The sequence below is a fragment of the Leptodactylus fuscus genome, chromosome 6 (assembly GCF_031893055.1).
Source record: "Leptodactylus fuscus isolate aLepFus1 chromosome 6, aLepFus1.hap2, whole genome shotgun sequence".
Lineage (NCBI taxonomy): Eukaryota > Metazoa > Chordata > Amphibia > Anura > Leptodactylidae > Leptodactylus > Leptodactylus fuscus.
In genome coordinates, this window is record NC_134270.1 from 138,827,027 (window position 1) to 138,843,458 (window position 16,432).

Here is a 16,432-nt window from a genome sequence, read left to right on the forward strand (position 1 = left end):
TGGTATGAAGCTGTCACTGATGGGCCAGTGCTGTCACTGATGGGCCAGTGCTGTCACATGTTGGTATGGAGCTGTCACTGGTCGGTATGGGGCAGTCACTGGTCGGTATGGAGCTGTCACTGGTCAGTATGGGGCAGTCACTGGTCGGTATGGGGCAGTCACTGGTCGGTATGGAGCTGTCACATGTTGGTATGGAGCTGTCACTGGGGCAGTGACTGGTGAGTATGGAGCTGTGTATTTATGGCGGCTCCCAGCACACTCGTGCATTGATCTTGTCTGCAATAACACAACCATCCAGTAGATGTCGCTCGCTATCAGCCGTCTCCATCTCTCTTCTCTCAGTGACCTTTCCGCAGTCAGACTCGTGGCCGTGCTCTCCGGCAGCCATGCTCACTCTGCTTTCTTGGTCTCTTTATATTCCGTATTGCTATCGCACACACAAGCTGTCAATCATCTGTCTTAGCTCCTCCCACAAGTGTCAGTCCCTGCCCCTGCCTGGGACTGTAAACACGTGGTTCCCGAGTAAGAGAATATGGTTGTCATAGGGACAGTAGCTCCGCCTCCTTCATCATCAATGGCAGACCTCGCTGAGGGGGTGGGGCTCCAAGCGCTAGAGTGACGTCACTGGTGTGTGCTGCTGCAGCAGCTGCTGCGGGGACCGGTGTCAGGAGCCGGATCGGGACAGGTAACAGGAGCCGGGCGGGGTTGGGGCAGATACACGGGGGCCATGTAAGCGGTGTGTCACTGGGGAGGACGTGGGGGGGATGACGGAGGGTCTGGTGCCAGGGACGGGGGTGAAGTGTCACGTCTCTGCACATGGAGGTTACTATGTATAGGCTCTCAGGTCCGCAGGATGGCGCTGTCACTCCCAGTAGCTGGCTGCCCTAGATTCCTTCTTTGGGATGGCTGATACCAGTAATGGCAGGGGAGCAGGTACATTATCCAGTGGCCCCTGAGCGCCCTCCTCTCCTACAATGTGGCCCAGAACAGCGCTGACTGCAGAGTGCTGCTTTATGTTCACAGTTATTATTAAAGGGGTATTCCAGGACTTTTATACTGATGACCTATGCTTAGCATAGGCCACCCATATCAGACTCCTAGCGCCCCCACTGATCAGCTGGGGGGTGAGCACTGCAACCTCTTCTTAGTGATGTCACATCCATCAGTCACTTGGTCCTCTTCAAGTGTATAGGACTGAGCTGCAGTACCAGACATGGCAGCTACACAACATATGGCACTGTACTAAGTATACAGTGAAGAGGCTACAATGGCTTCCTTGATACGCTGATCAGTGAGTGTGCCAGTCATTCCCCCACCCATCTGATATTGATAACTCATCGTAAGGATAGGTTATTATCATTAGAGAAGTCTTAGAATGCCCCTTTAAAAGAGGTTCAGGGCTTCTAATTTATTTCCCTGAACAAATCTCAGATGAGGTTAAATTCCCGGGGCAACCCCTTTAATGGCCTCCTATGAATCTGTAGAACTGTGCCGCTAATAAAGAGCCTTCATGGAGTCTTAAAAGCCCAATGATATATATGTTTATCCAAATCCGTTCAGCCATTCCAAAGATATAAGCCCTATTAGTTTTGATACACATTAGGGTATGCTAGCCAAGTGGCCGGTTACACTTTGGTTTCTCTGGGGCTGGGGCTCTGTGTGCTGTATGTCATGAAGCATTACCGCCCACTTGGCTAATAGACTCTCTAATTTGTATAAGCATTATAAGGACTAATATCTTTGGAATAGCTGAACGGATTTAGATTAGCCAAACACCAAAATCCTCTGCACCTATGAGATTCAGACCTGATGACCGATCCTCTTTATGGCCACAATATGGCTGGTGTGATGAGCTCACCCTTCACCAGATATGCCATTGGGTAAACAGGTGTCACCCATTCCCACCTGCCAAATTCTCCATATACTTCAGTGGAGATTTCCATGTAAATGTGGCCGCTTGAAGTATATAGAGTATGTGGTGCCTGAGAATTTACTAATAAGGTCAGGTCATATTTGCATGTAGAGTGTCCCCACAAATAATTTTACTGGTGGGTCCAAGGCATCCCAGTGGTTGTACTGTAGTAGTGCAGGGGGGGGGGGGGGGGTATACCCATGTGCATGGAGAAGGTAAGTCATATGGGAATCCAAATCTTGCTGGCATGTTCGGGTACTGCCACACATCCGTACTATTGTATGCCACCTGCAGGCTTTATGTGACCCCACACAGCTGCCCTACAGCCACACTCTAAAGTCTATTGTCTAGGTCCATGCAGATCAGACGTGTAGGGAGAATTGCACGCTGCTCCTCTCATGCTTATCACATAGTGCTGTACCTGTATAGTGTCAGATTTCACCACAGACCTAATTCTGCATACTGGCATTGGCTGGACAGTAGCATCACCCTGGCAAGGTTACATTTGTAGCCTGTTATAGGGAGTAGTATTTCATGAGCACTTGGCAGCAGTGCTGGCTACTCCAGGTGGCTCATGTTCCAGACTAAGATGGTGTGTATTTCCCTGATAACAGTCACATTGTTTTGTTTTTTTTCATCCTAGTGACTGGTGACATGGCAGATCAGTAATAGGAACTGGTACGTTCCTGTTCATCCCAGGGAGGATGGGTGCACTTACAAGCCGGCAGCACGCAGGAGTCGAAGAGGTGGATATGCCTTCAAACTCAGTCTACAGATATCCACCTAAGTCTGGTGAGTAGTGGAAGGGGTGAGATAAGATTCTACTAAACATTCCCTGATCTTTAGAATGAGGAGGCCATGTGTGAACACCTATCAAGACTGGCGTTTTGTACACCAGTTTTGATCTCCTCTGAGCTACAGTGAAATGTGCCTAATTTATTAAGAGGTTAATGCCTCCTTAATAAATCGGTTGCTTCTTCTACCTTCAATGTGGCAGAATTTGCAACTTTTTGACAATTTTGTACAGAATTTTTTTTTATAATACAACAAATTACAAAATCCCTCACTTGCGTTGACCTTTGCACCTTAGACTCTTTTATCAAAAGAGATTATTCAAAATAGATGACCCCGTTGCTTAAGGTTCTATTCAGATGGTGCGGTTGTGATGTAGTCTTTGATACATGGTGCAAAATCTGACTACATATTGGTATGTTTTTAACAAACTGCATCGGTGCTAGATGGAAAATATCAGCAATTGGCGTTAAAACTATCTGGGACCTTTCTTGGTCATGCGGCAACAAGTTCAGCACAGCTATGTAGTATAAGGGTCAATTCAGACAGCCATATTGTGCGCAGGAAACATTGTCCTTTTGTCAGCTGCGTTTTCCGGCCCAGCCACGGCTGCTCTGATTTGAACTTGCAGCATATTGGTGATACTGTACGTTCCGGTACTATTGTCCCGTACTTGTATGCTGCTTGTGTACTTGTACCCAGAGGGGGTACAGAGGAAGCTGTCACAGGGGGTGCGGATTTATAGTTTTTTTTTATTATAATCAACCTTGAGGACTTTTAAACATGTTGTCCAGGCCCTGAAAGTAATTGATACTGATGATCTATGCACAGGATAGGTTATCAATATCAGATTGGTTGGAGTCCCGTTACCTGGCCCCTACACCGATCAGCCACCGGATGTTATATACAAGGTATACAGCCCTGCTCCTATTCAAGTGAATGGGAACGGGACTGCAGCTCCCTAGCTCCACCTTTATAGTGTGCAGAGCTCAGTACACTGTATACAGTTTCTGGTCCATACACTGTGGCTGTGGCACCTGGATTTGCAGCCTTGCTTCCATTCACTTCAGTAGGAACAGAGCTGCTACTGGTCGTATATAGTAGTAGTAGTAGTAGTAGTAGTATATGACTTCCGATGGATGAAACAGCTGATTGGACCCCGCCCAATCTGATACTGATGACCTTTCCTATGAATAGGTCATCAGTGTTATTTATATTCAGGTCCTGGACAACCCCTTTAATTGTACTGTATCCAGACAGTACTACCTTTTAAGGGGATTTCTGGTTTAGATAACTTGTAAGCCCTGCATCTGCACCCCCTAGAGCAGGATCCTTAACCCATGGCTCAGAGGTGTCTCTGCTAGACCAGTACATTGGTGGTCAGTGTAGCAGACGGCCAATACTTATTTCTGTAGTTCTTGGAACGTTGGAAGAGAACAGAAGCGGTGGAGGAGCTATGGAAGGCTATAACTATGATGCCTCATCCTCCTATAGAGTGAAACATCTTCCGTTCTCCCTTAGACTGTTTCATCCACTACTGTCCCTGCACGCTTACTTGTATGTGCTCATATAAGCCAAGACTAGACCATTGGGTGCTGCATGCAGGACAGGGCGGTCACTTTCCACCGTGTGAGCAGCCACTAAATATTTGGTTTCCCTCAGGGCTGTAGAGTCAGAGTAGGGATCAGGTTTGGGTGGCGTTGAATTAAAAAAAAAAAAAGTTACTGACTCTGGCTTCAAAATAAAATTTATTAAATTGTACAATTATTAATATTTAAGAGTTAATTACACGTATAGTTGTTTGCAAATTTACTTTCATAGGATTCTGTCACTGGATTTTGCTTTGAATTAGAGGATATTCACTTCACTTCTTCTGACTAGTCGTGGCTGTCAGCCATTTGTGCTAGTCAGTGGTCTGGCCTACCAACTCCACAGCCCTGGTTTTTCCAGAGTGCCACCTGAGGCGAAATTAAGTATTACACAGTGTCCATTCAAATCAGACCCCCGGCATATGAAAGTGTGCTGTCGGAGGTAGTGGGTGATTTTGCAGCATTGGGCACCTCCTTGGGAGAGCTTTGGCCTCCACACTGTGTCGTGTGCATTAGTCCTTAATGCAGGACAGGTAACTCTATTCTTTCATTAAATAAGGAGTCGCCCTATTAACCCACAATGGGGTGTATGAAAATGGGTTTTGGAAATGGGGCACCCCTTCAGTCATGACACCACAGCTTTAGAGCCTTGATACAGGGATGCACACGGTGCTGCCTCTTCTGATCAACGTGTCAACAGAAAGTGTAAATGTGAGAGAATTGCTGTATGAGGTGTTTTTTGTGTCTTGGATGAGTTTGCACATAGAGCGGAGTTATCTCAGGACACAGGAGCTATTGTTCTATCGATTCCTTACTCCTGTAAGGAACCACATCCTCTTGAGAGAATGGCCATACTTGCCCTTTATATCTAGGTCATATCTAGGTCCCCCATATCCTATGGAAGCTCACGTGGTGGTCTGCTAAGGTCCATATGAGGTAGTGTTTGTACATGGCACGTGTATACATTGTAGTATGGCTTCATAGGATCCCACAATAGTCTGCTAGAAGCAGTAGGAGCCCCAGCAGCCTGCGTGTCTGCATCCAGCATGACTGCATTACCTTACTGCATCAGCCCTGCAGAGCCTCATACAGGGGCAGGAGTCTCCGCAGCGCCGTTGTCATTTCGTCAGTGTCTCGAGAGCAAGCAATGTCATTCCCATTGTCAGGGCGCCTGTGCATTCCTCCTCCAATATACGCCAGCACGTGGAGGAGTTATTTCCTGCTTTTCTGTGACAGGAATATTTATCACAGGATCCTGATTCTATTATGTTCTATACAATATGATCATCTCCTCAGATCTTCTTAAGATTGTCGTCTGCACGTAGTCGAAAATGGCAAGCAAAGCCGCTCTTGGGAAAGGACAGAGGAGAATAGAGTACCTGTCATGTGTATGACCTCTGCAGAATGGAGTCTCTGGGTTAATTTACTGTGAGAAAGGTCTCCGCGTTAACTCTTAAGAGTCTCCTGCACGGGCGGATGATACCAACATAATTTTGAACTCTTGTTCCCTATCTGTTTATAAGCGTCTCGCCATTGAATGATAAAATGTTCGCTCGTCGTTTGTTATGGTGCTGACATAGTGTAAGCGTACGTGCACATGTTCAGGTTTTACATGCAGAAAATCTGTAAAGAAATCACGGATATCCTTAAGGAAAACGATGCAGATTTTAATACTGCTTTTCGCGCATGCGGTTTTCAGCGCGGATTTAATCGGTAACATGAGTCCATCACCACATGGAAAACCATCTGCATTGTGTGCACGAGTAGTAGAATTTCCTACTGGGAAGAGTTTTTTGCAAAGCAGTTTTTACAGGTGATATTGGGGCAGATGTAAAAAATATAATGGTCTTTGTTGCCCATCTCAACCTGTAATCTTGTACTTCTGTTTCTTGTGGGGGGGGGGTTCTTATTTTGATGCTGTTTTTCTCAGATTCCCATTGATTTCAATGGAATCCTTAGAGCAGATTCTGCCTCGGACATGGTCCTATTTTCACTTTTTTTTTTTTTTTTTTCTGAAAAAGCTAAGCTAACGCCCATTAAAATGCAATGGTGATGGATATCAAACGCTTTTTAACCCTTATTTTAAAGTGGAAAAAGCCTCAAAATCTGCATTTAAAAAGCAGAAAAATCAGGTGCGTAGATTGCGTTAATAAATCTACCATAGGCTTCATTCACACAACAGGGCCCTGCATTTGGCTGTGAAAAAGTACTTTTTTTTTTTTTTTTTTTTTTTTACTTTTTTCTTTATCACGCCCCAATTGTACATCCGAGGGTTATCTGTTGTCATGGATTTCTCATAGGCAGGAATTTGAGAAATCTGTGAAATCTGGCTAAGAAATAGCAAGTTCTATTAATTCTGGGATCGCTCACACGGACCGTGAGAAGAACGATTGTGTGACCAGTAAAGTCTATGGGGCCGTGTGCTGGCCATGTAATCCTGTCATGTGAATGAGCCCTTAATAAAGGAAATCTCTTTGCTGCCCATAACAACCAATCACAGCTCAGCTCTCATTTTGTATTCCACTTTTCAAAAATGAAAGCTGCGCTGTAATTGGTGGAAACCGATATATTAATATTTATTTATGCTTACCTTTTAGGGCAGGTTCACACCTGCGCCCCGGTCTCTGCTTTGTGGGTTTCCGTCTTTTGCCCGAGAAACTGGACTGGAGATGGAAACCCAGCAGTCAGTGTCAGCCCGTGGACGTCTTCTGGTCTCCGTGGCGGAACCGTTTTTCTTTTAACCGGACACAAAGTCCTGCATGTCCGACTTTGTATCCAGTTAAAAAAAAAAACGGTTTTGCCACGGAGATACAGAAGACGCTCACGGGCGGTCACTTTGCAAGCCCATTCGATGGGTTTGAAAACCGACTGCCAGTTTCCGTCCCCTGTCCAGTTTCTCAGGCAGAAGACGGAAACCTGCAAAACGGAGACCGGGCACAGGTGTGAACCCGCCTTTAGACAGCGTCATTGCCAAGCCGCATCAGAGGTTGTGGCGCACACTACTGCAATGTGTGAACCTAGTCTAAAAATCTCCTCAGATTTTACCTGAACGTTTTGGTGTGTCACCCCCACTAGGCCTCATCCTTCAGTACACCTCTACCTCTGCTGTTAAATAATGCAGGTGATTCAGAAAGCCGTCTGCATGAATAATATATCGAGTAGAGGAAGTTCTAGCATTTTACGAGCGTTAAATTGTTTTGTGCCACCGATTTAACCCCTTGCAGACTGAAAGCCGATTCTGCTCCATCACCGGTGCGATGGCGTTCGATAGGAGGGTGGGTTTTTGCCGGTGGTGTGATGGAGGGTGGTAGTCGCCGTCCTCTCTCTATTGGTATGTTGGGTCTGACTTGCACACACGGGTTTGGGTAGAAATAGGTCATACAATGAATTAGGCTTAATATATTCTAGAGGTTAGCCGCCTGACAGGCCTTCCAGTATGGATTATTCATAAGCTTCCTGTCAGACCTTCAGTTTCTGGAATGGCTGTTCTCCTTAATGACTTTCGCCTGCATACTCTTTAATTGTGGCCCGATATTTCACATCGGCTTTTTATGGTCTTATAATTTTGCGAAGAGTCGTTCCTACTGACTTTTATTCCCCTATTAAGTAATTTCGCCGCCTCTTCTACCGTATGTCGCGTCCATCACGCCTAAGTGCATATGTTCTGCTGGAATTAATACATCTTCCTGTATCTCCTCTGTCCGACAAGGTCCATGTTGTAATCCCATCTTTAAAGGGCTAATCCACCTCAAAGAAATCACTGGTAAATGTATGTCCTTGAGATGTCCTCCTCTGCCAAGCTGTCCGAAAACTTTCACTGGAAGCTTTCTTTTATATCTGCTTCTGAGTCGGTCTGTAGACAACCAGGATGGCCGCCTTTGCAGCTCCTACAGGATTTCCCCCCACTGGATATCCTGAATGGCAAATTTTCCTAATTATTCAATTTATTATCCCATATATGGTAAACTTATATGAATCTAACATATCCGTTATGTTTCCTGTGTGATCACCTGCTGGAGGATATCTGTGACTGACAGCTGCCCTCCAGCTCCAAGAGCCAAAATCAATCTCTGACAGTTTAACCCTTTCTGCAGCATGATCAATATAAATGTGCTGACACAAGAAAGAGGCTCCTTTTGCCCCTTACCTGTCAGTCCTGGCAAGATCGAGGCTGACTGGGTACTCGACAGCCTTAGGCCTAAGAGAGGCCCTTAGGGCAGTCTAGTAATTGTGGCTGTTGGAGCATACATTAGGTATTCCCTGTTATATATGCACAGGCAGCAATGTATTGCTATATGAATATGTATCTTTATTATTTTTGCACCAGTTTTTGGTGGTAGGGAACGTTCTGTAATGCAGCTTATACACAGATATGGCTGATTTCTTCATGAAACAGTGCCACGGTTGTCCTCAGGTGGTATCTGGTATTGCAGACCTGCTGCATTGAATTTTACTAGGCTAATCTGTGGTACCAAACATGGCCTAGAGATAGGTGTTGGCCGTGTTTTTAATATACCATAGTGTGCACTGTCAAATAACATGACAGGGCTGAATTGTATTTGTCTGATTTGTATGTCTTTCCATATCCAGGGAGCTACTTTGCTAGCCATTTCATCATGGGGGGAGAGAAGTTTGAGTCCAGCCACCCTGAAGGTTACCTTTTTGGTGAGAACAGCGACCTGAACTTTCTCGGAAGTCGCCCTGTCACGGTATGTCTACTGATCGCTGCTGGTTCTGTAATCTCAACGCTCTCTGCCCTTAATGCTAGTAAAAAGCTGTATTATAACATGCCATATGGATGAAATGCTAATGGTTCATGTGTACAATGTAATTTCCTCCTATCATGGGCCAGCAAAGCTTCTATCTGTTTACAACTCCACACACTATGCCCCCTCCTTCCTGCGCCAGCCTATGTGTTGGGGGCACATCAGGATACCCCCGCCTCTCTTATGCAGGGACGGATCACAGTGCTTACACGTGTAGAGCTAATCCAGCACACATGCAATGTTAACCCTTGACTGCTTCTTTCCCAGAGCTGATTCAGTTGTCGCTATCCCTTTACCTTTCAGGTTTGTTAATTGTAGATATGTAACACATATAAACATGCATGGATCACGTTTATGCAGGTCTGGATGCTTCTAAAATTTGACTTCTTTTAAACATCTTGGGCCAAGTGTTTTGTTTCTTTGTTTTGTTTTTTTTTCTGCCCACAGGTAAGCCTGTCCACAGACCATAACTATCTTACTGCGGACATATTTCCAATGCATTCACGAGCTATGGACTACATGTAGATTTGTAGTGCGCCATCCACTGGAAGGGAAGTTATTTGTAGGCTAAATCTAGTGCAGATAGTCGGGACGATTTCGAAGTGGAACAAATGGGGGAGATTTATAATGGTGGAGGTGTTGACATATACCTATGACTGATGACAATGCATAGGGATATAGTCATAGACTTCCAGTGTGTTTAAAAAAAAAAAAAAATTATATATATATATATATATATATATATATATATATATATATATATATATATATATAGATACATTTGATGTATGTAAAGTGATGCAGATCATAGGAGAAAGAAGTCCTGCACGGAGGAGGATTATAGTCTATGGGGTCAGCAGGTATCTGCTTTTTAAGCAGACAGGCTTTCTGTTTTTCAGGTCCCCATGCAGATTCTAATGACAGAGAGCCAGATGCTAGTGTGAACCTAGCGTAAGCAAAATAAATGTATGTACAAGATTTTTATGCATTTTTTTTTTTTTTGAGTGGAAGCTAGGAGTGGGTTTAGAAGAAGGAAGAAGTGTAAGTGTTTCCTATATTTTTCCCATTCCTTTTCAAGCTATGCTTGGATTTGGCTGGAAAAAAAACAAAAACACGAAATTTGCAATGATAAAACTCAGCTTTTCCACAACCTGTGGCCTCAGCCTAAGATACTTAAAACTATACAGAGGTCTAAATCTCTGCCCAGAGCTCCACTTGTACTGACTGAGCGTGATACATTGTGGTAACCCATTTCTGGTATGTAGGACTGCCAGCTCAGTCTGTATCTAATGAAATATGCATGGTAATAAGCTGCAATTCTTTTCTTCCTTCCACACAGTGCTAATGTTGTAAGTGTGCCTAAAAATGGCAATAGCTTTTATATTGGCAAAATCTACTTTGGAATATTTCTGCAAGGGCTGAGCATTACCGATAAAGTTGGCTATACACACACATACCGTAGTAGCTGTTGGCTTGTTTGGCTGACGGTTTTTCTCTAATCTTGCCTTCTACTGATTCAGGTTTGCTTTGGCCGACAGCAGTTCTTCCTGGCTGCCCTATACATATGCATGCTTGGTTTGGCTGAGCATGCATGTTTTGAATGAAGAGAGAGAATTTCTGCCGGACAATTCTGACATTGGCTTATCTCCCTGAGAACAAAAGGATCAAGCATATTGAAAACCAACATGCTCGACCCTTGTTTCCGCCATTTGCCACTTAACAAGTCATTTGGGCAGCTTTATTGTGCCTTGTACAAACTATAGGAAGTTTAAAAAAAAAAATTGCAGAAGAAATTGTGGCTTTTTCTTTTTTGCACTGCTCTCAATCACTTTCCCAAAAAGAGGGGACATGGTGAAGGCTCGCCATCCCATCCAGAACATATGCCGCCATATTGCCCTTGTAGCTAATAGTGCTGTTCTTGTGGTGACGGCACTCGTGGTTGTGTAGGTGAGGACGGTCATGTCACGTGTCACCTTGGAGGTACTACACAGATAAAAGTGGGACCTGTATACATAGTGATTCCTTATATCAGCACAGGAGGGTGAGTGTAGAGCTGTGTGTGCTTTGGTTTGTTTTGCTCATTGTGGCTTGTATAATGTACATCTGTCTCTACGAACCATCATATTATGCCACGAGAAGAGCAGTTTCGGCTGGGTAACATGTATTTTCCGTGCGGGGTAATTGCAATGTTTGTGGGTACAAAGTGTTCAGTGATTGACATTCTTCTTAATTTCCTTTTCATTCACATTTATGTCTTCACTTCGCATGAAGGAGTTTTTCTGCTTGCCTGGGCAATAATCAGTCATGGATAAGGTGAAGGCAAGCACTCCGGAGATAAATGGGCCGGAGGTCTCAGTCCTTTAGCAGTGACAAGGTTAAATGCCTACTTCCCAGGACGATGGCGGGGATACCAGACTGACAGGACAGGGGGAGAACTGTACAGGCGGAGGATAAATATAGCTTTGTCCACAGACCCCTGCCTCACAATGCTCACCTCCCCTTTTAAAACACTCCAGTCGTTAATGTACCACCACATGTCACAGAGTAGAATATTGTACCCCACTATAGTCTGATCTATTCTATGGGTTTAATTGACTGTATAAAGGATAATAGGATAAAAACGAACACAAACTGGTTGCAGCCTAGATATAATACTACTTACATGTGGTGCCTGGAGGCTAAGTGTTGGATGTACAAGCATTGGGCTGTATTATGCCTTTACCCTATTAAAGAGGAGTTCTGGGACTCAAATGTCCATGACCTAACCTTAGAATAGGTCATCAATATAAGATCTGTGAGGGTACTACTCCCTGAACCCCACAGATCAGCCGATCAGAGCGGTAGTGGTGCTCTAGCAAGAGCCGCATTTGCTTCGCAGGCCATGTGATGTCATGTTCATCAGTCACATGGCCTGTCTGCAGCTTCGTCCCATTCAATAACCCCTTTCAGGGGCAGTCTGATGTCTTGGAGTCTAACAGGATAGTTATACTATTGTAAACAATGGAGAATTAAGTCATGTAAAGTTATGGATTGAGCTGAGCGCCTCTTTATAGTGTTTGTAGCCACCACTAGGAGGAGCTCGCTGGTGGACATGGGGCTTTCACATGAAAAAACTTTTTTTTTTTTTTTTTTTAAACCGTAGGTACACTTTAATAAATAAATGCATTTGGTGAGGTCTGTCCTTAGTTTTGCTATGGCCCTATGATGTTATTATATGAAGATTCCTTGTCATTCCTTTTGTTTTTTCCATATCTCTTCTAGTTTCCATATGCTGCACCTTCCCCGCAGGAGCCTGTAAAAACACTGCGCAGTCTGATTAATATACGAAAAGACACATTACGCCTAGTCAGGTGAGTACCAAGAGTATGTAACCTCCAGCAATATGGAGCCGGAGATTATGAAAAGCTGGCGGTCATGTGTCAGGTTCAGCACTGGTTTCTATGTTTGCGGTTGTTTCATAGTCACTTTGATTCTCACTTTTGCTACAATAAACTAAGCGAATCTGGTCTGTCACACTTCACAGATTAGTGGGCAGAGTAATAAAGTGCCTTTTGACTGGTGGGGATATAGAGCTGTGACCCATCCTGTGTAGTCTAAAAAAAAAAGGGGGTAGGGATTATATTGTTAATATAGCATTTGATGATAGGATGGGGCAAAATGAGGGATGTCTATGGTTCAAGGGAACTGGGACCCCTATCAGGCCATGTAAACACACATTCTTGCCGTGTTCCTTCAAAAATAAGACCTACCCCGAAAATAAGCCCTAGCTAGATTTTCCAGGTTTTTTTGGAGTAGGCTTGAAATATAAGCACTATTCCAAAAATAAGCCCTAGGTAGTTTAACCCTTTCCCGACATCTGCTGTGCGATTACAGCAGATGCCGGGTCCTTAAAGATGGCAGCCTCTCTACTGTAGAGAAGCTACCATAGCTACTGTACTGGGTCTCTGATGTAATGCACAGTGAGACCTGGAGTTAGTTCCCGCGATCACAGTCCACTTTGATTAAAGGCATTGTCGAGTGTGCCAGTCCGTGACTCTGTCCCCCCAAAGCAGAGCAACTATCCCCGCAGCTGGTCCCCACCGATCCGTACCTTTCACAGCAAGATTGAGGGAGCCAATCTGTTCCTTTCATCAGAATATTGCTATTGAGGCTGGTCTATGACCAGCCTCAATAGTAATGTAGATAATAGTAATGTAGATAATCTCCCATAGACTGCAATACGTTTTATTGCAGTCTATGGGATAATTGCAGGTTCAAGTCTCCTAGGAGAAGTTAATAGTTTAAAAAAATAAATCTTTTTTTTTGGGGAAAAAAATAATATAAGACCCTGCCTTATTTTTGGATAAACACGATCAAATACCTGTATGTATGGCCATGTTGGTTACAGTATCCTGGCTGTATTTGGGGAATATGTCTTTTCTTCTGGGCAGTATCTGACCCTTCTAGCTGTAGTCAGGTAGGCCTAATGTCTGATATCATTAAATAACCTTCTAAGGGTCACTCAGGGAAATAGTTTTCAGTGCTACCCTGTTTCAGTACCCCGTCTAGGTGGGCCTGGATATTCTGTTCCAGGGTCTGCACTTCTCGCAATAGACAATAGATGTAAGTCTCTGTCTTTTTACATTGCTCTATAGTAGGCAGGCTTACAATAAATGGCACTTAACACATTCAGCTTCTGACAACACAACATACAACACATGTGGTAAAAATAGAAGCCTTGAACTTAATCCTTTAATTGCCAAGGAGGAGCTCATGTGCAATATGTTTCTCACGGTCATGGCTCACTATGTGTCTACTTATATCATAACCCTCTTTGGGACCTCAGTTCTCATGTACAACTCACTTTATAGAAGTCCTTTCTTCCCAGTCCTAAAAGAAGTGTACATATAGTCCTGCACCAAACATGGAGAAGGTGACACTCTCTTTAGGGTGCATTCACACACTGCAGATTTGTTGCAACTGAAATTTCTGCAACTGAAAATTTGGTCTAATAATCTAAATGAGTTTGATTTATAGCACATGGTTTTCAGCAAACCCCATTCAAATGTTCCAAATTTCTGCAATGGATCTGCCATGTGAATTCACCCTAAAGAGAGGCTTCTAGAGTCACCTTCTGGTTGGTGCAGATTATGTATATGGAAGGAACATCTTTAGGATATGTCCTTAATATCACAACTTTGGGATCCAACTTCTGGCACCCCTCCAGTCAGTGACCCTGAATGCTACCGCTCATTTCTTTCCTTGCAGTTATTATTTATTGCTTACCTATGAGGTCATTATTACGTTGTATTGAGGAGGATTACTAATCTTTGCCCTTTATGACCATTTTAGGGAAGTTGGAGCTCCCTATGACATGGACAGGGTCATAAAATCATAACGAAATACAGATTCTTATTTTATCTATTCTACTTCCTTTCTTGTCAGTCTCCTTTGTTATACTTCCCCATCTTGTAATATACAGTCCTTCTGTTTGTAGGTGTACAGAGGAAGTGAAAGCCAGTGGAGCAGAAGGCAGCCGGCCCAAGGTACATTATAATGTGGAGTTTACGTTTGACACGGATGCAAGAGTGGCCATTACCATCTATTACCAAGCCACAGAGGACTTTCAGGGGGGCATTGCCAGGTGAGGGTCCTGGTAACTACATGCAGCGTGTCAGATTTGGTTTTTAAAGGGGTTGTCCATCATTTTAAAAATTGTCCTATCCATAAAACAGGATATCCATTTTAGACTGGCAGGGGTCTTCTAGCCAGGACGTCTGCAAACCATCTGTATACTCTTGTTTATTAAAGATAAGTGCATAATATCTGATGAAATGGGAGTATAGTTTACGCTCTCATAAGTGAGACAGAACCCAATTCTGCATAGTGATAAATAATAGAAATCCGAGTAAAGAGTCAGAACATAACCCAATCCTACCCCCCATGTCACTACCTGCTGAGCCATTCACACCAACAAGGTAGGTTGTCAGCTTTGCTGTAGCTCCATTGAATACCAGGCTGTATATTTAAAACAGCCATATGATGATCTTCTAATCCGTAAGGGTCCCTAGCATGGTAGGAAAAAACATTTTGTCAGCTTAACTTTGTTTAGTTTTGTATTCAAGCAATATCTACAGAATTAAGCAGAGAGAGATTTCCCAGATACTGGAGAATACTCTTCCATGTAGCACAAGCCCATATAACACTTGTCGTACTTTTAAAGTGACCTTTCATGTCCTCAGTGATGTGTGATACTGAATTCAGCACTTTGTCAGCTTTCCTGGTATGCGCCCTGGTGCTGGAGGTATCAGTGCCGTTATGTTCAGCACCTATATCCCTCCACTGTCAGAAAGGCGGGCCTTACAGCCTTGCATCATTGACACAAATGCTCACTTTTCTGACAGTGGAGAGATATTGGTGCTGAAACTAACTGCACCGATATCTCCAGCAATGGGATATGAAAGGTCCTCTTTAAAGGGGCTGTGCAGGACTCGAAAACGTGTCTTCTTTATTTTTCTCAGGAAGTGAACTCGCATTCTTTGGTCACATGGCAACCCCATATCTCCATACCATTAACTTAAATGAGACTGAGCTGCAGCATGGTCATATGACTATAACAGACATGTCACTTCCTGAGAAGTAAAAAGCAGCCATATTTTTGAAGTCCTGCAAAACCCTTTAATAATGGCAGTTGTGAGTATTGCTGCAGTTCTCCTTAAACTTGAATGAAAAAGCTGCTGCAGCACTCCCACTATTAGAAGTATGGCGAGTGAGCGCTGCACCCCATGTCATCATGGGAAAATGGCTGATCTGTGGGAATGGGATCTCTGCTGATCTGAAATTGATGATCTATCTTGTGAATAGGACATAAACCCCATTAAGAGCAGGTCACTGCAGTTCACGCCAGGGCTTGGAGATCTCCTTACTAGATTTATACTGATGACTTCTGTTTTCTAGATAAGGATTGATAGCTTTACTGTTTTGTTGTTAGTTATATTCCTAAGTCCAGCAACCTGCAGTCCGAGACTGTGCACTTTAAGAAAGGGGTCAGCCAGCAGTTCTGCCTTCCATCTCATACTGTGGACCCATCTGAGTGGAGAGAAGAAGAGGTGAGGGAGATGTCTTACTACAAAATCCATGTATAAATATTTCTACTTAAAGGGGTATTTCCATATCATAAAGTGAATAACTTTCACTTTCTGATTCTTGGGGTAACGACCTCTAGGACCCTTACTGATCCTGAGAATCATGGGGCTGCTTTAGCTTTGTGGCTGTTTTTTCCAGCACAGATGCCACCCACTGTCGGGTTATGTGCACTACATCTTCATGTACCCCTTTTATGTAAATGGGGTTGCTCTTCAGTTCCTTGCTGGTTGGTCCAGCCAAAAAAATGG

The 16,432-nt window shown here is 43.9% G+C and overlaps 1 protein-coding gene across 2 annotated transcripts in view; it reads left to right on the forward strand.

Annotated features, from left to right (window-relative positions):
* Nucleotides 1-600: 600 nt before the first annotated feature.
* The window catches only part of RNF157 (ring finger protein 157), a 36,344-nt gene continuing 20,512 nt past the window's right edge, over nt 601-16,432 (forward strand). For both annotated transcript variants that reach the window (XM_075277381.1, XM_075277382.1), the window contains exons 1-6: nt 601-685; nt 2,556-2,704; nt 8,884-9,002; nt 12,321-12,409; nt 14,536-14,682; nt 16,030-16,147. In XM_075277381.1, the coding sequence (XP_075133482.1) occupies nt 2,617-2,704; nt 8,884-9,002; nt 12,321-12,409; nt 14,536-14,682; nt 16,030-16,147 (561 nt within the window). In that variant the 5' untranslated portion in view covers nt 601-685; nt 2,556-2,616. The remainder of the gene's footprint in view (nt 686-2,555; nt 2,705-8,883; nt 9,003-12,320; nt 12,410-14,535; nt 14,683-16,029; nt 16,148-16,432) is intronic.